This window comes from Lepidochelys kempii, chromosome 2 (genome assembly GCF_965140265.1).
Source record: "Lepidochelys kempii isolate rLepKem1 chromosome 2, rLepKem1.hap2, whole genome shotgun sequence".
NCBI lineage: Eukaryota > Metazoa > Chordata > Testudines > Cheloniidae > Lepidochelys > Lepidochelys kempii.
Genome location: NC_133257.1, coordinates 163,540,523 through 163,563,296, shown reverse-complemented (window position 1 = coordinate 163,563,296; position 22,774 = coordinate 163,540,523). Strand labels below are relative to the sequence as shown.

The window sequence follows — 22,774 nt, the reverse complement described above, 5'->3', positions numbered from 1 at the left end:
GCGGGGAGGGGTAGCCTTACTCCTGTGCTGTGTCAGTAAGACAAGGCTGCAGCATAGGCCTTAAGGAATGAGGAAGGCCTCCTTAAGCTTGTAGGAAACATGGTACATTGTATTGATATAGAAATGTGATCATGTACTTAAAGACTCATCAAAATGCATATGCAGAAGGAATGGACAGAGTTAAGGTTGTGTATGCAATCTTTAATTGAGCATTGTCTTTTTTAATGCTCAGCTATAAAAGGCATAAGTACAGCATTTCAAATCATGGGGTCCCTGGGAACTACAATAACGCAAATAATAAAGAATATTTTTTTATGAAGAGAAAAACCCTGCATCATTGCTTGGAGCTCCTTTAATGTGGGATTTCTAGTGATATTAGATGAGAGATCTCTTTGTGGTTTCAATACTCACATCAAGTTTTCCTCTTTTTTCCCAGGAGGGGCAAGAAGCACAGTATAATTCTGAGGACCCAGCTCTCAGTGAGAGTCCACGCCTGCATTGGTAAGTGAGGTTCTAAATGACAAAACAGAGAGTACTCTGGGAAACGAGTTTGAGGAATATGATGAGATAAGCTTGCTTTCTACAAAGTTAAAGGCCATATCTTGTTCACTGTACTTGAAAAAAATACCTCCCATTGATTGCAGTGGGATTGTTGTATGGGTGAAGTGAAGAGGGTTCTACTTTCATTAATAATCAGGGATTTATCTCTAGGAAATGTCAAAGTGACTAGGCATTGTGGATATGAGCTGACATTACTCAATTTGGACAGCTGTTCCTGGATCCTGGTTTGAAAATTACTCAGGGATATGTAATAATGTTGCTAATATAAAGATCCCGTATTTTCAGTATTTACAAGTCCAACATTTTCTTTTGAACTCTGGATACAGGATGGCTGTATCTAAACCTTTAATCACATTTGAGGAATTGACCCAGGAGCAAGCTGGAACATATGCAATTTTGATTGAAAAAGATGTTGATAAGAAAACAACCCAGATGGAAAGATGGGAAAGGGATTTGGACGAATAAATTGATCTGGATTAGAGGGTCTCTATATGGCAAGGCAGATATACATCTTCAATTTGTGTAGCTCATAAAGAATGTTTGTATAAATTACTGTATAAATGGCTTTTGACTCCAGATAAGATCAATCATATTTTTGCTACTAGGGAGGTGCTTTGTTGCAGGGGTTTGGGGAAAGAGGAACATAGTAGCCATGTGGTGGTTGTGTCTAGAAACTAGACAGCTTTGGGAGGAAATTATAAAAGACATTCATCTTATGACAAAATGTCAGCTTCCTAGAGATCTCCCTAATTAATGCTCTACTAAAAAATATAGCTAGTTTAAACAGAATGACAAATTAATTTATTTTTTATTGTGTGGCTTTGTATTGCACATTATTGGAGAGCTGTGACTTGTCCTCCATGGAATTGTGGCATAGTAAAATATGGACTGTCCTTGTAATGGAAAAGTTTTTAAAACAAGTACCTATGCAACAGAAGAGCCAAAAAGAGAATAGGTATTTAGAAATTTGGTCACCCTTTTTAGCATACTCAGAGGAGGAGAGCTCCGCAGCCAGCAAGCCAGAATCTTTCATAGAATATCAGGGTTGGAAGGGACATCAGGAGGTCACCTAGTACAACCCCCTGCTCAAAGCAGGACCGATCCCCAATTAAATCATCCCAGCCAGGGTTTTGTCAAGCCTGACCTTAAAAATATCTAAGGAAGGAGATTCCACCACCTCCCTAGGTAACGCATTCCAGTGATTCACCACCCTCCTAGTGAAAAGGTTTTTCCTAATATCCAACCTAAATCTCCCCCACAGGTTCTTTGAATATTAGCCTGTTCCTGAATGGGCAATGTACAGTGTAATATGTTAACCTTTTATTGTAACTTTGCCTCAGTAAAAAAGTTTCAAACATAAAATGAACAGGTTTGGCCCATATGTGATTGAGGGGAATTAATCTGTAGAGCAGGGGTCTCAAAGTCCTGGCTCACATTCCATCTGCGGCCCGAGAACCTCCCCACTGCGGCCCATGGAGAAGAAATGCATGCAGCCATGCTGCCGGCTCTGTCTGCTGCAGGCACCGCCCCCCACAGCTCCCATTGGCTGCGGGAGAGGGACAGAGATACCATCACTAGTTGCCAGGCAGAGTCAGCCATGGAGGCAGCATCATTAGTTGTCGGGCAGAGTCAGCCAGGGAGGCAGTGTCACTTTTTTTCCACAATGAACATAAACAAGTCAAAATACCAAACACAACTATCTGATGCTCACCGTGCTGCAATCCTGAAGGTTTCAACTGCTCACTCACTGAGGCCAAACATCAACAAACTGACAGAACTGAAGCATTGCCAGGTGTCTGGCAAACACTAAAAACTTTCTGGCAGGCAAAGAATTGTATAAAGTTGTATGACAGTTTTATTATTTCTAAGAAATTTGAAATAAAAAATACAATATAAACGTTTTCTTTTCTGAACACCATCTTCAGTGACATTATTGGCCTGCTGGGAGGATCTGAGGACTGGCACTGGCCCGAAGGTAAATTGGTTTTGAGACTCCTGCTGTAGAAGTTTGTTAAGAAGCACAATGGAGATTTTGGTGCTGTACACTGTGATGTTAAAACTGTGGTGCGGATACTTAAAAGTGCTTGCATGATCCATGTATCCACAGCATTTCTACGTTCCCCCTCTAGATTATGCTTCCTGGGTTGAGAAGGGGAGATGAGAAATTGCTGGTTGACAGCTAACTACTGTATTTTAGGTTTCAGAGTAGCAGCCGTGTTGTCTGTATTCGCAAAAAGAAAAGGAGTACTTGTGGCATGTTAGAGACTAACCAATTTATTTGAGCATAAGCTTTCGTGAGCTACAGCTCACTTCATCGGATGAAGTGAGCTCAAATAAATTGGTTAGTCTCTAGGGTGCCACAAGTACTCCTTTTCTTTTTACTGTATTTTAGTAGCCTGTAATATTTATTTTTCTGCATAGTGTGGCTCTTGGCCATGCAGACTGTCATTATCACCGTCACGATTTTGGAAGTACGCTGGTTAGAATATTGCTGTCATAAGGAAAGCCAATTGAAACAAGTTAATGTGTATCTTAAAATGTCCACATAGTACTAATGTGGCCTGAATGAAGTTACCCTATGGTACATTGCCTATGGCGAAGTCAGTGCATTGCAATGGGAATTTTATAAACCAATCTGCTGCACAGAAACTCATTTAAATGGCCCTTAGTGGTAGAAGCTACTACAAATGGCTAGAGTGCGTTGATGTTGTCATACCAAGACATTATAAGTGGCTTGGGTTCATAAAAAAGAATGTATTCCATAGCTTCCTTTTTCTCTCCTTCATTTCATCTCTTCCATGGTAGGTTACTTTGGCACTTTAACCATTCATATTGTGCTAGTCTGGATTCAAGAGATCATACCCTGAACACAGAACTATAGAGACATATGTTTTTAGGCTCATTAAAGAAAAAAAAAGCTGAGTAACGATTCCCTTTATTTCTAAGATTGTAGTGTTGTCTGAGTGTTCATGAAATCAGACTTTAAATACAAGTAAACTTTCTTCTTATTCTAGGGACACATTCTGAAACAGCCTTTATAAGAATTTGAACTGAGCATAAGCAACCTACAGAATTCCTCAAATGCCTCCCATTGAGAGCTGTCTCTAGACGGCATCATGTAGAAACAGATTCCTCTATACTAGCTGATTGAAGAACAACAGTGGACCATTATTAAACATATGTGCTTTGCTATTAGAGAAGAAGCAAGGATGCCAAGACTAGGATGATTGTATAAATATGAATTAAATTAAAAACAGTTTGGAGAAAGACTTGTTCTGGCTGGCTAAGGTATCTCTTCAACAGACCATTAGCACAAGAGAAAATTTCATATGTTTCCTAGAGTAACAAAAAATATTTCCTCATGTCAGATTTTTAGGTTGGCCAGAGTGCAAAGAGTCAGAGCATTGGGTTTGCATTTGCAGTTATCTGATGGACATGCGCAAATGTCCTTGAACATATGTATCTTACTGTACACATTTTAACTTCCATTTTCAAAAATATGTCCCTCAGTGTAAAAGGCTATCACAATGTTCTGTGCATAGATGATGCCTTGAATTTTAAATCTCTAAAATTTAATTTGGATCTGCACTTTTGGGTAGGTGCATTATAGTTAAAGGGGCAAACTGCAAGATCTGGATCTGATTTTAGATTCCAGCCTGCTGCCAAAGTTTTTGGAGTTTTCAGACCAGAGGTGTTGTTTCAGCCCATATCTGATGGTAATGTAGTTTTCTTAATTTTTTTTTATATGCTACTGTGAAATAATAAGGAACTCTGAATGGTTTTTAGTGTTAGAATCATTCTGAGAAAGGTACATGTCAGTTACACTTTTCAGAAATTAGGAAGGGTGTTTCACTGGCAATGAGTAGCTGTCTTCATCTTGCATATCTGTCCACATCAGCTGTGTGCTATGCCTTTTTCCAAATATGAGCATTAGGTTCTGAGGTTGAAATATGTATTACTTTTGTTGTTGTTGTTGGGGGGGCAGGGGGTAGAAGCCAGGTGTTAGATCAATTTGAGCTGGTGTTCTATGGAATAAGAAATTTGCTTCATATCTTTTCTTTGGTTCCACCCACCTGCACTGTAATTACAATAGTCTTTCTTCACACTGCGCCTGCAAAGGATTGTGCTTAGAATGTGACTGTGTTTAAAGTCATTACTATCATATTATAGCTGTTTTACTAGAGAGCATCAGGGCTGTTGTCACGTAGCCTGTCATCACTACCACATGCCCAATCGTAATTTGTATTTAGGGCTGAAATAAAAAGATTTTTTTTTTAATAAAAGCTCCCATGAATAAATTGTGCCAACATTTTTTCTGTCCCTAAATTTTTCTTTTTCATGTCTAATATACAAATGTTTGTGTTCAGAATGGTAAAATAAATTTCCCTGCATTAGGGGATGCTAAGCTTTTGGCAATTCATTGGGCAATAGTGCCAGAGGATGTATTGACTAATCTTTTGTGAGCATTAGGAAGTAGTAGTTACTGTAGTTACTCCAACTTATGACAAAGGAAGCAACTTAAAGCAGGAAGCAGAAAAGAGGTGAATGCTTTGTAGTATTTTGAACACTGAAACGGTCATTGAATGTATTTATTATCATATTATCATATCTCATCACTACACACTCCCTCTCTCTCTGTCTTTTAAATTTAACATTAAGAAATTTTCTCTCTCATTTTTGGACCTTATGCTTTTGGACATTATGCTCAAATTAAGAACTTGATGGAAGAAGGAACAAGTAGCTTTCATATAATATAACTCTATTTTTCCGTGTCTTATTTAATCCCAGTTGAACTATATCATGATTAATATAATCAAACAAATGAACAGTTTTAAAAACAAAACTTGAATGAGCTGAAATGTTGCTGTAACTTAATCCAGTTTTTGTTTATAGAGCATAAAACCAGTGAAAATGATGGGCTTAGTTTTGCACCAATTGATGTAAATGGAGCAGAAGCAGGCCTTAACTGGCCCAGTTTCAGAGGCCTTGTTCTCAGTTCTATCAAATTTTGATTTTTGTTTGGTGTAATTACATTGACAGTGAGTTAATACTCTATGGGTTAAGTCTCACTTGGTGTCTTGGCAGGCCTTATATCCAAATTTCCTTGCTTTCATTTGTTTGTGACCTAAGGTTGTTTTTTGTACGTGTGTGTTAAATATGGAAGATTATTTGATAAATTCCTTAATTACTTGATAAATTCCTATGTAAACCAAGATTTCGCCTAAAACATCAACAGTGCTAGGAACTTTCACCTTTTCCAGCAAAACAGTAGATTTCAATCAGAGCAGCTTTTGACTAGTTAGTGCCCAGTATTGCAGGGACAAAATTCTGGGCTTTCCCTAGCAACACCAATTAACTCGTTAATTACGTACTGCCAACATTTTTCTGTGACAGATTAATAGAAGAAGACACAGTGACCAAAACAAGGGAACTCTTCATTATTTCTTGAATGTTCACTTTACTTTTTCTGTATGAGAGTGGCCAGGCAGCTGGTATGCTGTGACCTCTGCTTAATACCATACCTTAGACCTTAGTTCCACCTGTGCCGCTGACTCATCAGGCAGTCCGGTTCCTCCGTATATTATGGTTGCTCGCTAGTTGTGGTACTACATTCCAAGTGATACCAGTACATTCAATATCTTCTGTCACTATCTTCTGCCAGTTCATCCCTGGCCTTTCTTGCTTTCTCTTTCCTCCCTTAGGTACTCAGTTCAGTGCTTGCTTAGCATGTCTCCGATATGTTGTGCATGTCACAACCACCTGAGCCTTCTTTCTTTGATTATGTTTTCTAACATGTCCTGCTCTGTCACACATCCTTACTCTCCCATTTGTTATTTTGTCTTTTCATGTTATGTGCAGTATCTTCCTCAGCCATGTCTGAGAGGCAGCCTCCAATCTCTTTTTGTTAGCCACTGTCATTGGCCAAGTCTCTGCTCCATAAAGTAGCGTGCTCAGTATCATTGCATAGTATAAATTGACCTTTAGTTTGCTCTTAGTACACTAATAATTATCTCACTGTTACCTTTTGCTCCCCATATCTGCTTGTTTTATCTATCTGTTTTCTCTCAATATATACTTAGATTGTAAACTCTTTGGTGCAGGGACATCATTTCCATTATATGTGTGTATAATACCAGCACAATGGAGCCCTAGTCCCTGATTGGAGCCTCTAAGCACTATCACAGTTCAATAAATAATTATTATAATAACAAACTAATCACTTTACATCACTTTAGATTTGTGTGTCAACCAATGATTTTCTGCCAAGATATAGTAGTTTTGATGGACAGCAAATCTTTGCCTGAAGGGGTGCTCCATGTAACAGGAACTGCAAAATGTGATTAAATCAGCCATCCTGTTTGGCTGCGTGATTGCTATCAAAATGAAGAGGCTAATTCAATAAGGATTAACAATCTACTTACAATATGCCAAAACAATGATTTTAATATTAATACTGATTTTATTTGTAGTTATAGTTCTTGTCCTCCAAAATACTCTCCCCCATATATCTATCTACATATAGGTAGATATATGAAAAGTATTGTTTTTATTTACGTGCATAATAAAAATAATTCTTAACTTTTATATGGAGCTTTTACAAATATTTAACCTCATAGCACCCCTATATATATTATAGCAGGAACAGTAGCAATTGCATAATAGAGTCCATTTTAGCCCCAGGAATTCAATCACTCATAATTTTTTGAAAATTCTACTTTATTGGTCCTTTTACCCTCTGTGTTTACTAGCAATGCTAACCCCAACCATCCTGTTCCCTCATTAACTCCTTTTCATTCATTTCATTCATGCTTCTTATGCATGAAATACTCTCCCCAGATTGGTCCATAAGTCCCTCTTCAAGACCTACCTGTACTGTGATGCCTGTGGGAAACTGTCAGCTGATAATGATTAAGTAGAGGGGCTTGCTGAGCAAGGAGGATATCTTTATCTTAAAGTGATTCAGAACCACCAGTTAGAGCGCATAGCTAATCTTTATCGTGCCTGCTCCTTTTCCTTCCAATTATTGGTCATAGTCACTTGTTGCATATGTTGTCATATATTAAAACCTGATCCTACAAGTCAGTCATTCTTGCATGTGTTTAACTTTATATATGTGAATAGTCCCACTGAGTGCCTGAACCTTAGATCTTTCCCTCCGCTGTGCCTGGATTGGTGTCCTAGTGACAAAATCTAATCCTTAAACCAGTAAAGATATCTGGTACGTAGTGACGAAGAAATTAGTGTAGATAGACAAGAAAGAAAAAGGTTACACAAACATGGAAAAAAGTGATATATGTCAGAAATCATATATGATCATGTCGTAAAAGACTATACTGTATTGCATTCTCTCAGAGGGCAGAGTTAAGGTTCTGCATGTAACCGCAGTGTTGGCATTTCCTTACTTTTGAATGCTTAACCGTGCAACCTGAATGTTCAAACAAATGTTGCTTTTGTTTGGAATGTGTAAACGTACACTGTTCTGACAGTTGGCCTGTGGTAATAGTTGCAGATCCTATGAAGTATCTTCTGATCTTCAGAAACTGCTTTCCCTATTTATGGGATCTTAGGCTAGCAAATTATCTCCCAGGAAACGAGAACTTTCGGAATTTATAATGAGCCCTCCAAAATATGGAAAGACAGAGTGTCCCATAAAAACCTTTCATAATGGAGGCTTAACATACGTTTAGGCCCTTTCTTTGAGCCTCTCATTTGGGCCTGTGAATTGTGATTTACAGGCCCAAATGAGAAGCTCAAAGAGAAGAGGTTCTTTGAGGGGCATTTTACAGATTTCTGTTCAGTGTTAGAAATACCTAATGGAAAACATTTTAATCTTGAAAGAAAGAGCATGTGGAGAGCATTAGCAGCTCAGCAAAACGTGCAACCAATTCGGATTTAATTTAAAGGGAACAATAGAGGTGCCTTGAGAATTTGTCGGAAGTGCTGTGGTTTTGAGTTCATATGCTGATGGTAACAGAACTGCAAAAGAGGTGAGTTGCAAATGCTTTATTAAATATCTTCTCAGTATAACTGGAAAGGAAAAGATGAATTCTACTCTTAATTGATTACAATGATGATGCCACATGAGGGTTGTCCATTGTTGATTTACAGTCATGATATACTCCTCATGGCTCCTGCTGTATTTTAGTGAAAGTCGTGGTTTAAATGAAGATAATAAACAGCATGTTTATTACAAGTAAACTGAGATCATACAAAAAGGAAAGATGAAAAAAGGAGTTCCAGGTTTTTTGGGGGAACAGGGAGGGTCAGCTATTTTTTTCTAAATGGCATAATTTGAGTACTAATTAGCACAGCACATACACAATCTTGGGGCTGTTTCCAGATACGATTGGAGATCTCTGATTCAGCGCCTTTTCAATTTGTGTGAACCATGAAATGGCTGCAAAGCACTGCAATAAAAATACCTTTTTGAGCTTTTTTAGGATTATTTAAATTAACTTTATCCAGGCTTTGGAACACTGATGCTCTTAAGTCAATGGCTCCCAGATCAGATTGCTTCAGAAAAATAAATTAATATAAATAATAATTGTGCTTAAAGAACCGGTCTCCCTTAAATAATGGTGATAAGTTTTCCTGTTTAAATAAATGCAAACACGTTTGGACAACCTGCTTTTCTGGATTAATCACAGCACTTCCTGCCAACTTGTTATTGACCTTGCTTATGCTCAGCAAAAGAACATTGCATTATGGAGCCATAGTCATGGCTTCCTGGTGATGGTTACAATTACCATTCCATTCTGAGTTCTGTTTTGCCCCCCCCCCCCGCTTTCTTCTTTACTCTCTTTTGAAATTACTTCTTCTGTTTTGAAAATATTCAAGTTTTGCCTCAAGAAAAATCTGTATTAGTCCAGAGAGAATTTTAGACAAAGTAGAGAAATCTCTAGTGATTATCTCAGCAAAGCTATTCAAAATCCTCATCCTTGTTGTGCCCTAAGTTTAAAGCCGCTGCACCATGAAAGTTTTGGTGCAAAGAAACCATAGCCTCCATTAGCAGTGGGCTGCTGTAATGCACATATCCAGTTTTAAGAGGGTTTGTTCCAAATTTGAAAGGAGTGCTGTGACTGAAAATTTGAAATTTGCCCTACTTCTTTTGTGCCTGAAAATACAGCAGTGATCAACATGATTTCTCTGAATCAGGTTATCATCTCTCTAACTATATTTTTAAATTATGTTGATTCCCAGAATGATTTTTCTGTTGTTATAACTTCAAAAATTGTAAGGCAAGAAAAACTCAGTTTTGACCAGTAGCAAATATCATTGAGCATTAAAACAAGGTTTATAAGAAACAACAGGTCATCTTCACATGTGTCTACAGAATGCAATGCAAAGCTAGACAAATGGGTATTAGGGCACTTTTTTTATCCATTTGCAAACTTGTTTTAGATATAGATATTTTTTCACGCAATTTAAACTATTGTCATATTATATTTTATTGTAATCTGGAACACACAAAAAATCTAGCAAAGATTTGTAATTTGTTTTTTGAACATGCAATCTAGCTACACATTAATTCCCTTTGGGGATTAAAAACAAAAAATACAGAAAAAACAGTATTGCTTGGCACTTTTATAGCACCTTCATTCCAATGATTTCAAAACACTTGTCATGCTATAATGTTTCACAAAACCCCCATGAAAATAGGTAAGTATTAATTAATTAATCGGCATGTCTTGTGCTTACTGGTGCACTATAATTAAAATGTCTAAGATGTCACATGCAAATGACTGGTGTTGCAATTGTCTGGTCTAAGCACAAAATCTTAAATCTATGTAATTTTTAAAGGGACTAACATAATAATTTCAATCTTTGAAAAGTGTAACCAGGATGATACTTCAAAAAAAAAAACAAAAAACCCCACAAGACAACCTAGTTGTATATACACAAATATATATACAGACACATACTGTTTATAACAAGTAGCAAGCTAAGGATCTGGTCCTGCAGATATCTACTAATGAGTTGTAGTATTTATTACTGTGGGTAGTTTATTCTCCTTCTTTTTAAAAAACAAGTTATTGTTTCTATTGAGCTTACAAGTATTGTTTTGAACTGTTGTATTTATGAACAAATATTAGTTTTTACTTAGATGTTTAAAAGGCTTTTGCCCATAATAAAACCGGGATAGAGCCTGTCACAAATTATTTTTTTTCCCCATTGTGGGTTCTGTTATAGTTATAGGGCCTGATCCAAAGTCCTGATTACACTGTCATCAATGGAAGTCTTTCAACTGACTTCAGAGTGCTTTAAATCTGGTTATTAAGTTAGAGCGCTCTTCTGGGGGCAATTTGGAAGTATACCCCCTCAGTTTGAGACCTGGGAGGGATTGTGACCAAAGCAAGCATGACGGGTCAAATCCTTAGCTGATGTTAAGGAGCATAACTCTGTTAACTTCAAAGGACTATGACAGTTTACACCAGCTGAGGCTCTTGCCTGAGATCTCCTTCAGCTCTAGGTGAGCATGGCCACTGCTACACCCTTGAAGTCTATGGCATTTATTCTCAAACTTTTCCATACAGTGACCTCTGTACTCCTATTCCATCTATCTGGGATCTATCCAGGATGCTCATCCCACTTAGCAATATGGAAAGGGAATGATGGCTGCAACCACCTGTTAGCTCATCTTCTGGGGGTTGTGACCACCCCACCCCAGGTTGAGAAACTGTACACCCTGGGGGTTGCACAAGTGTGCCCATAGTTGCTTATGTCCTACAGGATAGCTATGACAACACTGCATTGATTTATATTTAAGTTTTCTTTGCAAACATAGGATATAAAGGCTTCATTTATTTTATATTAAATGAAATTTAAGTTCTGCTGAGTCTCGTGTGGCCACTATAGAATTGCCAGGATTGAGTAGTGCTGTGTACTAACTTAGTTTGACCCCTCAAAAACCGTTGCAATACAGTACAATACAATAAATATTACTAAGAAGCTTGGTATTATTTCAACTTAATGCTCTTCCAGAAATTTATAAAAGAAGTTCCTATATTTAATTAAGTATAGGAATTATCACAGTCTTCTACATAGCAACTTCTCATAACCTTGTTCCCGTAGTTGAAACTTTTTTCATAAAAATTCCCTTTTAATTCTGTTTGCTTATAAAGTATAGCTCTTTGTGCCAAAATTAAATCAGTTTCAAGCTTCTGGGACTAGAGTACGACCACCAAACGCATTTCGCTTTAGCTTTAACCACAGCACAAACAAGCCCCTAACTGGAAATGAAAAAGGTTGTCTGTTAAAAATATCCCAAAATGAATTAGCATTATGTTTAGAACAGAGCTGAGTGATCACTTTCCTGCCTGTGTTCTGCCTATTTTCCATATGGAAAATACAAATCACTATAAATGTATTGGCTTCAGATTACTTTTCTGAAGCCTTATACCTAGGCCTAGTTTAAATTTCACTCTGCCAGACTTGTTATATGAATCAAGAAAACACAGTTAGGCACCTAGAAGAGACGCTATGAATGAATACTGAAGAAGTGTGGAAGTGAGAGTGAAGTGACTGGGGTTCCATTCTTGGCTTTGCCACTGACTTGAATTGTGAAAGAAGGAAATAAAGGCATAGTGAGGGGTTTGTCTCAGTAAAAGATTTCCTGTTGAGACCTTGAGCAAGTTTTATAAACTCATGGTCCCCAATCCTGCGAAAACTTAAGCACATACTTAACTTTATGCACTGAGTAGTCCCACTGAAAAGTTCAGCACATAAAGACGTTTTTGAAGGATCAGGGCCTTATTACTTCAGTTTCTATATGTATAATAGGGATAATAATGATACAGTGCAGCGTGGTGTAGCTTAGTTCATTAAAGCTTGCTAAGCCCTTTGAGACCTTCCAGTGGGAGGAACTATATAATAAATGTAATATTCTAACAATTAGAATAGTTTGTATTCCAGTTTCTATGCTGTTGATTATATTTTTCAAGTGCAATAAAATTATTAAAAGTATATATTTAAAAAAAAACACAGTAGTTTGAAAATATTTTGTCTTTATTTTCTAGCTTGGCATGCCTGCATATGACAGTATACTACTGTTAAGTCACATATTATTCAAGCATTCTTTGTGTGTTTTTCATGATGCATACTGTTCTCTGTTTCTTAATCTTCGGCATTGATACTGGTGCCCCTTTTCTCTTCTTCCATCTCTTTCTTTCTCACCTAGGGAGTCCCTTGGATTTTATAGCTCTTTCAGGCACACTGTCAGGTGATATTTTTTAGTACTGTTTTAAACTTTTCATCATAATGTTATGAGAATTCAGTCGATACAGAGCGAATAACAGGAGTTCCAAAGTGACCCCTTTTTTGACGTTTTCACTGGACTGTCTTACCTTTATTTTGGACACACCGCAAGAAATTTAAAACACACTGCACCCTTTGCTTTGCTCCCCATGTGTTGATTAACATAATCTCATTTATAAACAGGGAATATTTGTGGTTTTTAAGATTTTGAATGTGTGTCCAAATGCTACCCTGACTGTCACTAAACAAAGTTTTTGTGTTTAGACATAACAGGCTATATTATTTTTAATCTGAGTGTGTCCCTTTTCATTTTACCTGGAAACCCCAGCAAAAGTAATGTAAATTGATCAGTTGCCAAAATAACCTTAAAATGAAATGCAAGAAGAAGTTAAAGATCTGAACTGTAGCTTAGTAATGTGTTGCCATATGTACTAAGGAAAATGGAGCTCATAAACTATCAGTTTGCATCCTGTTGTTAAGAATTTAAATTGAGTCTTGTGCATGTAAAACCCATATCAGGTTACCATCTGTCTTTCAGACACTTAATATGATCATTCTGGTATCTACGATTAGAACTTACAAACTTATGCTTTAAAAAAAAAAAAAGTGGGTTGCCGCCTGCCCATTCCCATCATTGGCAAGTGGATGATTACACTTCAGCCATACAAGTGCCATGTAATTTTGCCATGTCTGAAACTGGCGTATCACATTAAGTTGAGGATACCCTGGGAAGGAAAACATAAATATTAGACCAGTTCCATACTCCTAAATTTAGGCCCGCTGGCCATTTGAAAGCCTCCTTAATATCATGTGCTGTTCGAGGCCTGTGCTCCTGTATGGTTTCATATGAAGCATTTCAGTTCAGCTTGTGGAAAGCTTCTTTTCTTGATGGGTGCAGGAGGGGTCTAAAGGTTCCTCTCACCACTGCCCTGGGCCTAGGCTTAGCTTAGTGTTTCTGTATCAGAAGAGCTTATTTTGCAGGGTATGAGGGACAGATGAGCTGCTCTAAGAAGATGAGGATGAGGACAATCCCAGTAAGATGACAGCCAGCTGTCGTTGCTTTTCCATCTCTCTCTATGCTTGAAGTAGGCTGGTTCCTAGTGGCTGCATCAGATATACAGGAAAGGACTTGTAACCCTTTCTTTAATGGCTAAACCAAAGTGCTTGATGTAAAACTCAAGGAACATGCGAAAGAAAATATGGTGGCCATGGTTGCACAAACAGACCAGCATAGTGTGTGTGTGTGTGTGTGTATCTAATCTATCTATCTATCTCGAAACCATAAACCTCATTGATTAAAATCTGGGATAATGGCTCGTTTCTTATATTGTTCACATGAATGTTCATTAATGTCCAGCATATTCAAAATATTTTAGGTCTGATTCATCCCTGTCCTCTGTGTGGGGCTACAAAAATCTTTCCACTTCCTATGCCAAGGCTCAGCTCACTTGCAATCCCTTCGCTCTCCTGAACCCCACTAGCATCTCTCTGGGAGGAGGGAGGAAAAGGTGCTGCAGCCCCACTCAACTGTTGAATGGAAGTGTCCAGCAAGGGAAGGGAGCACACACTGCACCCTCCTAAGGGCTCATGCAATGAACCATAAAACTTGCCCTCCTGTACATGCATGTGCGCGCGCTCTCTCTCTCTCTCACACGTGCGCGTTTTCTGGGAACCAAGGCACTGTGCCTCCCAGAGTTCCCCTGCGGGTGATGCAGTCGCACACCAGCAGCAGCACAGGCCTGTGCCTTTTGTCCTATTTATATCTCAGCGATTACATTTGGTGTGTGGCTGTTTTGTTATTTATTCTTAATGTACCAAATCTCAAGCTCCTTAATCAGTTTTCACACAGACAGAACTACACCAGTTAGTCAATAGTGGGAATTTTCCTGAGTAAAGACCTTAGGGGTTAGCCCTTTGTTTATATATTTTAATTCATTTAAATACAGGCACAAAAAATTAGGCCTATATTCTTCCAAGGATTCCGTTCTTCAGAGATGGCAGTGTCTCTTCAAACCGTTGTTATTACCTTGTGGTTTTAAGGTGTTATTGCCAACAGTCAGGAGGAGTAATAATCAGGGAGCCTCCAGTTTCCATAGGCCTCAGAGAAAATGTAGACACTATAAACACAAAAGACATCCAAATAATTTCTTTCGGAATGTCTTACCTAGACTCTTTCATGGAGAATGAATGAACAATGGTTCAGTGGAAAAATGCACAGTATCTATAATAAGGTATTTATATAATTAAATTTTTGTAACCCTCCCAATGTTTTGGGTCTAACTGACACACCTGTGCACAAAAATGTAAATTAAAGTTTTCGTTGCAAAGCTGTGCCTCTTCATAGTTAAGTATTCTCAAACTAGGATGAGGTCAGTCTTTCTGTATTAGTTTTATAATCCTACCTCTTGTGTTTTTTGTGTAGCAAAAAAAGTCGTTACAACGGTAATGTTAGACTCTTCAGTGTTAGTTACTGGGGAGGATGAAAGTCCTGCACTTCCAAGGTCTCTACGGCCTCTTGGACCTCAAACACACAAACATGGAACTAAAACCTTTCATTAGGTAGTGTCAAATTATGATGAGCACAACCTGTGGGCGTTGGTTTTGTCCTAAATACTACTGTTTATGTTAGTAAAGATTGTAGAACCAGATCCCTAAACTGTAGCCTTCTTCTAGAAATTAAATTAAAATGTTGAATCAGAATGTTATGTACAACATCCACTCCTTCACATGTGCTTTGATGTTTAGCTTGTCCCATGTATCTGTAATAATAATAGTAATATTTATTAATAATTAATACCTCTTTCTCTTCGTCCCTTTTCTTTGCATGTCTGGATCCTGGATGATGAGCAGTTATAGTTGCAGTTTTACTCATGGAATATGGCTTTTTACCAAGCTCTGAGAGTAGTTATGCTGCAAAAATCTGGGTCCCCGTCCCCCCCGCAGTGATTTTGCCCATATATGCCCAGCCTCTTCTGTTATTGGTGTGTTCAGCAGGTGAATTTACTCATTGGTGTAACTTCCATGAAGTTCCACAGGGATGAATTAGGCCCACTATCTGTGAATAATTAACTGATTATGAGATTAAAATGTATGCAGTGATTCTAAAAGTGCTTACTTTCTATGACTCATTTTAGTTATGGGAAAATACATCATGAAATCGAAATGATTTCCTCTTAACTTAATTCTCTGTTTTGTTCTCTTGTAAGTTTGTATGTGTTTTAATAGCTGTGTTGTGTAGATTGCATCCTTTGCAGACAGATGGAACTGGTAAGATCCTAGCTGAGAAGTGTGCGCAAAAAAATACCTACAATCCAAAATTTCCCATAGCAGATGAAATAACAGGGTATTATTGGAATCTCAGCATATGGCAATGTATTTTTGCCAACATTTCTGGCCTATGGAATGCCTCAATATGACTTTGTCATCTGAGATTCTTAGGCCTCTGGCTGTAGTGCTTCCAGCTTTTCTCTTTTGAAACCTCATTTTTTGTTTTTCCTATTACTAATATATTACTTGTACCATGTCAAGATCACCATCATGATTGCTGCCAACTTGGAATCACTCCCCTGAAAAGAAAATGTTCTGGTCTTACTAAATTAGAATGTTATTTACAACCCCCACTCTTTCTCATGTGCTTTGATGTTTATCTTGTTCCATTTTCTTTTAATAATGTTTATTTACTAGAAAACAGAAAATGGCCCCAATAGTATTTTATTTCAAGGCTCCATCAGAGACCGACTAGTGTGCATACTTGTTTGGATTATGTTATATTTAACAACAGATATATTGTTGGATCCTTATCTTATTTCTGGCAATACACTTCACTATATGAGAGGATGCCTTTACCTCATTACATTTTAGAAGAGGTATTGTCCAGAGAGTTGGATAAAACATGGTAGCTTCTGTCCTGTCTACATTAAAGAAGCTTGGTATGGTACTGGATTAAACTTCACTAGTGCAAGCAGTGGAGTTTGCACTGTGGTAACTTCTTCATTGATGTATGCCATTGCAAATTTCCTGACTGCTGAAATGGGTCTAAGTATTCAGTATTGTGGTAAGGAGTTACTTATGGACAGTGTGTCTGACCGATACATTTCATTCCCATACATGGTGCAGAGGGAAACAAACTGACATAATTGACAAGGGAAAGGGTCAAGAAAAATAGTTGTCCAATATCCTCCCATATGGCTGCGTAGCACCCTCTCTATCACAAATACATACCACACGCAGAAGTATTTGTGGCTAAGGAGTGGGGAAGGTGTAAGGGAAAGCTGTTTTGTGGCATGTTTCCATCTCATACTGAGGTACCAGATACCATGAATAGCTTTAGAACTTAATGCTGCCTACAGCAGAATTAGCTTCCCAGATTCACTTTGTGGTCTTCTCATTGAAGGAATCACGTGAAGGTCTATCAGAGCTAATCATGCTGCTGATGCAAAGTGGGAGGCCAAAGGTAGGGACATTGTGGTCCCAATTTACTGTTGCTCTGCGCTAACTCAGAATGATCGTGTTTTACCTCCGCTTTTTGCTGATGCAAATGACCAAACAAGGCAACAGCAAATTAGAAAAACACATTATAAGATAAGATACTTGAGGTCTTCTGGGAGTTTTCAGACACAGCCCTGCCTGTCAGCGCCTGTGCTGCGTATTGACAGGCACGGATCAATGGCACCTGTGATCTGTCTGGTTATTGGAGGCCACAACTGGCCTCTTTCACTCTGCTGCTGGGCCAGGATTCCAATGGGATTATGGCAGAAATTCTGTACATCGACATTTGTGGATCTTGTGGATCTCCCATGTATGTGGTTTTAGGCAGGAGGCAAACAACTTTGTGTGTGTGTGTGTGTGTGTGTGCGTGTGTGTGCATGCATATATATCTATTAAATATTGTGATGAAATATATGTATCTCCTGATAGTTAGCACCAATCTGTGGCATGGGTGGTTCTCTCAGTAACTTTGTAAATGCATGTTTTACTACCCAGGGAAGAAAGCTGTAAGTTTGTTCTAGCTCCCAAAAACACTGTCTCTCAAAAGAACTCGCCCTGCACCCCCAAAGAAGCAAGCAACTAAATAAATTATGGAGCCTGCTAGGTATGCAGAGGGCTACGTGAACAGCAGCCATTTTTTCTGAGTTATTTTTAACGGAGGGAAAAGCAGCTCTTTTTAGCTGTTATCTTTTCCGTTGCTTTTGCTGCTTTCTTATGTATTTCCCGATTCTTCTCTTGAGATGCCACATACCTGGGGGTTTTCAGACTTAGCCACTGCCTGTCCATGCCTGTGCTGTGTATTGACAGTTGGATCAATGGCAAACAATCAGGGACCTGTAGCTCTGAATGCATCTCTCCTTGTGAGGGTCAGGTCAGCTGTACTTTGGCATTAAAACCCCAGCTGGAAGTATCTTTTCTTTTTTTCCCTAGGAGAAACACTCCTAGAATAAGGAAATCACTGTATAAGCTACAGTCAGACCTGGATTTTCCTAAGGAATCAAATACTGTATTATTAATGCAGCTACATGTTCTAAGCAATTAAAAACGCACTACCTTATTTGCATCCATTGTGGCACACAACAGCCATCACTCCACTCAAAATATCTCATTGATAGATAATAGAATAGTGTTTTTCAGGCTTCAGCTGTGCCTTCATTGTAGAGTGGATATGCCTTAAAGGATATTGTAGTGACAGAAAAACAACTTCCAGTGACCTGTTGTTATCTTTCTTGGGGTATTGCACAAGTGTCCTCTGTATATTGTGTTTATACGAGATACACTTTATTTTTCATGCAGTCTTTTTTTCTACTTCATTAATACTGTATTAAGTCCAGTGGTGGTGTATATTGCGAGGGATAACCAATGTCTCGGTGAGGAAAGATGCTCCTGTGTTTGGAAATAAGACCCCTTTTCCCCTGATTTTTTCCATAGTCTTCCTATATGACCTTCAATAAATTATACAGGGCCAGATTTTGAAAGTTAGACAGGCACAATTGTGTGTTTACTTTTGTGTGTATATAATTTATGCACACAAATAACTGAAGTGTATGCACAAATTGAGTATTTGCTCATATAGGCCATTAGGCTATTATCTTGCCATTTGTGGGTAGAATACCTGATTTGAATATGCGCTTTGAATGTATGCACACTTAGGGCCATATCCTGAGCTGGTGTAAATTTACACAGATACATTGCCTTCAGTGGAGCTACCCTGATTTACACTACACTTGAGAATCTGGCTCATTATATCTGAGCCAAAGCCCATTGGAGATGATAGTAATCTTTCCATTAATTCAATGGACTTTGTGTTAGGCCCATAATAAATTTGGAGAACGGAAATGCATATGCACAGTCATGAGTACTTATCTTTAAATATCTGGTCCTTAATCTCTCTGTGCTTTTGTTTCCTTATTTATGAAATATGTGTGCCTCACTCCATCATTGTGAAGTTTAATATATGAAGCACTTTGAGACTGTTGGATTAAAGATGCTTTAGAAGATAAAATATTGTTACTATGACCAAGCCTCAAGGTACTTTGTATTTTAGTGTTAAATGTTAGTTTTTGCCTTGGATTTTCAAAATTAGCAATACCACCCTGCTTCCTTCTTTCCTAATTAACATTATGATGCCATAGTTCATAGTCCTTGACTATCACATTCAAATCCAGAGAAATAAAATTCAGTGCAGTAAATAAAGGAAGTTGTTGCTACAGGATTAGTTCCACTGAGCATGTGTTGATAACCAGTGCTCCAGGAGTTCTCTTCCATTCTGTTTAGAAACACACGTTTGCAGGGCTTTTTGCTTGTTAGTCCACACAGTCCCACATATCCCCTCTGGTCCTCCACCACAAATCCAGGAGGCTCACATAACATGTGACACATTAATTATTCTGCATTTCATGGGCAGGATGGCTGCTGAGCACTGTTTACAGCTCCTTCAGGTAGAGCAGATGGACACAGTGTGCCTACACAGGATTGTTGTAGCTGTGTTGGTCCCAGGATATTAGAGAGACAAAGTGGGTGAAGTAATATATTTTACTGGACAAATGTCTATTGGTAAGAGAGACAAGCTGAGTGAGTGAGCCTAGCTGAGGAGGAATGAGCTGGGCTGGATTTATAAAGTCAGGAAATTGGGAAGACTGCCTAAGACTGAGGAAGTGGCAATGAGGCAGTGAATAGGAAGACTGTCCAAGATTGCTGAAGAAAGACTTTGGTACCCTGGAAGGAGAAAATGCATATAGTGTTCTAGCCAGAGGGCTGAGTCACAAAGAGGCAGCAGCATCTCAGAGAGCAAGAGAGGGGCTGAACGCTGGGAGAGAATGATGGTGCATTGACCGTGTGAAGCTAATCCCGAGAACAGCCAGGAGGAGGAGCCATTCCAGCAGCGGGTGGAGTGCCCATCACAAGGTGTTCCTACTAATACTTGCTGCTGACACTGTTAGATGGCAGGTGGGCACTTCTCCCCAGAGTCAGACCATACACCCCCGGGATGTGGTGCAGGGCGGGCACATTAGCTGTCTGTCTTAGCTCGTCTCTCTTTCAGAAAGATTAAGGACAGGTTGATCATATCCATTCTACAGTAACAAAGCAAAGGGGAAAACGTTAAAACCTACTCGGCTTTCTAAAAGGAAGAGGCTGAAACCACTTCCTAATCCTAACAGCCATATAAAAGATAGTAGTTTGCTTTACTCTGCAGTGTGGGTTTATGAAGGAGGAAAAAACAAGTAATTATTTAATGGGAAATAACTCAGTTTTAGTGCCTTGAGTAAACACCGTGTACTCAAACTGTGGATAAATTGCCTGGCTATTGTGTTGTAATGAAATACAGAACTGTGAACACATATGGCCAGCAAGTAAGTGCAGGGTGAATTTACATTACTTAGCATGCTAAAAAGAAAGTGTCAAGGTGATTGCCTTATCTTTGGGGTGATTCTGTAAAATAATATTTCTTGGGTGTGAATTACTAAGGAATACCATGAGCCCCCCTGCGAGAAGTTGGCATATGTGAAAATGTTCTTTGAGGAGTCAGAGGCTCAGCCTACCTCTGACAGGTTCCACAAGCGGTAATGAGGAAACTCGGGTTCACTTGGGACTAGTTCATTCATGGAATTACCAGGAGGCAGTTAATTGGGCAGGGGAGTACCTGAGCAAGATTAAAAAGGAAGCTATGCACAATGGAAGGGCTAAGAGAACAGAGGATCCTGGGAAGAGGAACAGTCCCCAGGACACTGAGAGAGCTCCCAAGGGGAGGACTTCTCAGAAAGAACCTGATGAGAGGGCTCACCAGCAAAGGAAACCAAGGAGTACTGCTTCAAGGGGGGAGGAGCTATGAAGGCCAAGTCTTAGCAGAATCTGAACCTCATGGAAGGATTTACCCAGGTAGAAGCAGAAGCCCCAGAGCACAGATATTATATGCTGATTTGAGGAAGGGTCATTGAAGTTTGACCTTTCTGGGGATCTTGACCCAAAGGACCCTTCCCTCAGCTGATGACAAGAGGCCCTGGCTCCAGAAGAGGACTGTGGCTCAAGAGGGCCCCTCTGGAAAGGGACCTGGACATAAGTGGAGTTGATGGACTAAGGTTAACTCAGCCCCATACCCCTCCAGTGGGGGGAGGCCTATTTGAACAATATTCCGCCTATGTGTTAAATAAACTAGACACCCTGAAGGAGCACTGTTCAATATACATATGCCTCACTGGACTTACTGAAGCTCATCAGGAGAAATGTGGCTGTCATGTGGCACTTCAGGAGTGAAGTTCCCCATTACAGGGCCAAACAAATGAGTTAGATTCTGAGCTTAATTTAACACAAGTGTAAATTAGGTGTAACTGATGCTAGTGGAGTTACTACTGATTTATGCTGGGATAACTGAGATCTGAATCTGGCCTACTATGTCTAACCATTCTGAAATGAAAGGAATGGTTTAATTATTTCAAAGAAAGCATGGGATTTTCCCCCTTCAGGTGTTGTACTCACCTAAACCTGAAATAACAATATTGCGGTCATTGTAACAGAGTAGGCATGTCATAACGTGTATGTTATTAATCAACTACTGTCTGTTTCCCAATTCTAATACAAATGCAACAAATACCTCTGTCTATTCATTCAACACAGTTGATATTTTTAGATCCATAATAAATATACCGAGGGAAAAATATGAACTTCAAATCCTTGTCCAATAATGTGGTCTATTTTGGTGAAATAAAACCTGTTTTTTTTTGTTTTGTTCTTCTCAGTATAACTGTTTGAACACAAACCAAGACGTTTTAATTAGTGTTACTGATATAATAGCAATGATCAGTAATTTTCCTTAACACAAGCCAGATGTTAAACTGTAAGCACATCAGGATCTCTAAAATAGTAACTGTATTTCTGTCTGTTTCTCTCTTTTTTTCCCTGTGCTACCACCCTGTAGCTGGAAGCTAGTACTTAAGGGGATGTTTTCTTTTCTAACTGATCTTTTCCTCACTGAGGTACAATTAAGGGAGCCAAAATATAATTTTCTGCAGCCCCCTGCAGAGAGTGAGTCTCAGTGGTCTGCAGCCTCCTTTAGAGATCACCATTCTCCAGCCTTGTCCATCTCCACTTATGATATTCTAGCAAAGTTTTAAATGTCTTCCCCTCTCTCTCCCCAATACAGCCCATGCTATAGAATGCCAGAAGCCATTTTATAAGTGTTAATGTATCACCTGATTCCATGGTTAGAATCATTTATAATTGGATGAATGAAGCAATCATTCCTGTTTCTTTGACAGTCATCCTTTTCCTAATATTGCATAATTCAATTTTATTTATAATCAAAAATAATATTTGAAAAGGGAACTTATCCAAGCAATTATAGAGGGTATATGCATACCACACCAGATCCTCAGATCCTCCACCAGTAAAGCTGGCCCACAAATCCTATTGCTGACAATTCCCCTCTATCATTCTATAGAATCAGTCCACAGTGTCCAGTTCTGAGGAATCT

General features: G+C 38.8%; 1 protein-coding gene across 6 annotated transcripts in view; it reads left to right on the top strand.

Annotated features, from left to right (window-relative positions):
* FHOD3 (formin homology 2 domain containing 3) overlaps positions 1–22,774 on the top strand; it is a 625,903-nt gene that overhangs the window by 96,966 nt on the left and 506,163 nt on the right. For all 6 annotated transcript variants that reach the window (XM_073332694.1, XM_073332693.1, XM_073332692.1 and 3 more), the window contains exon 3: positions 437–501. In XM_073332694.1, the coding sequence (XP_073188795.1) occupies positions 437–501 (65 nt within the window). The remainder of the gene's footprint in view (positions 1–436; positions 502–22,774) is intronic.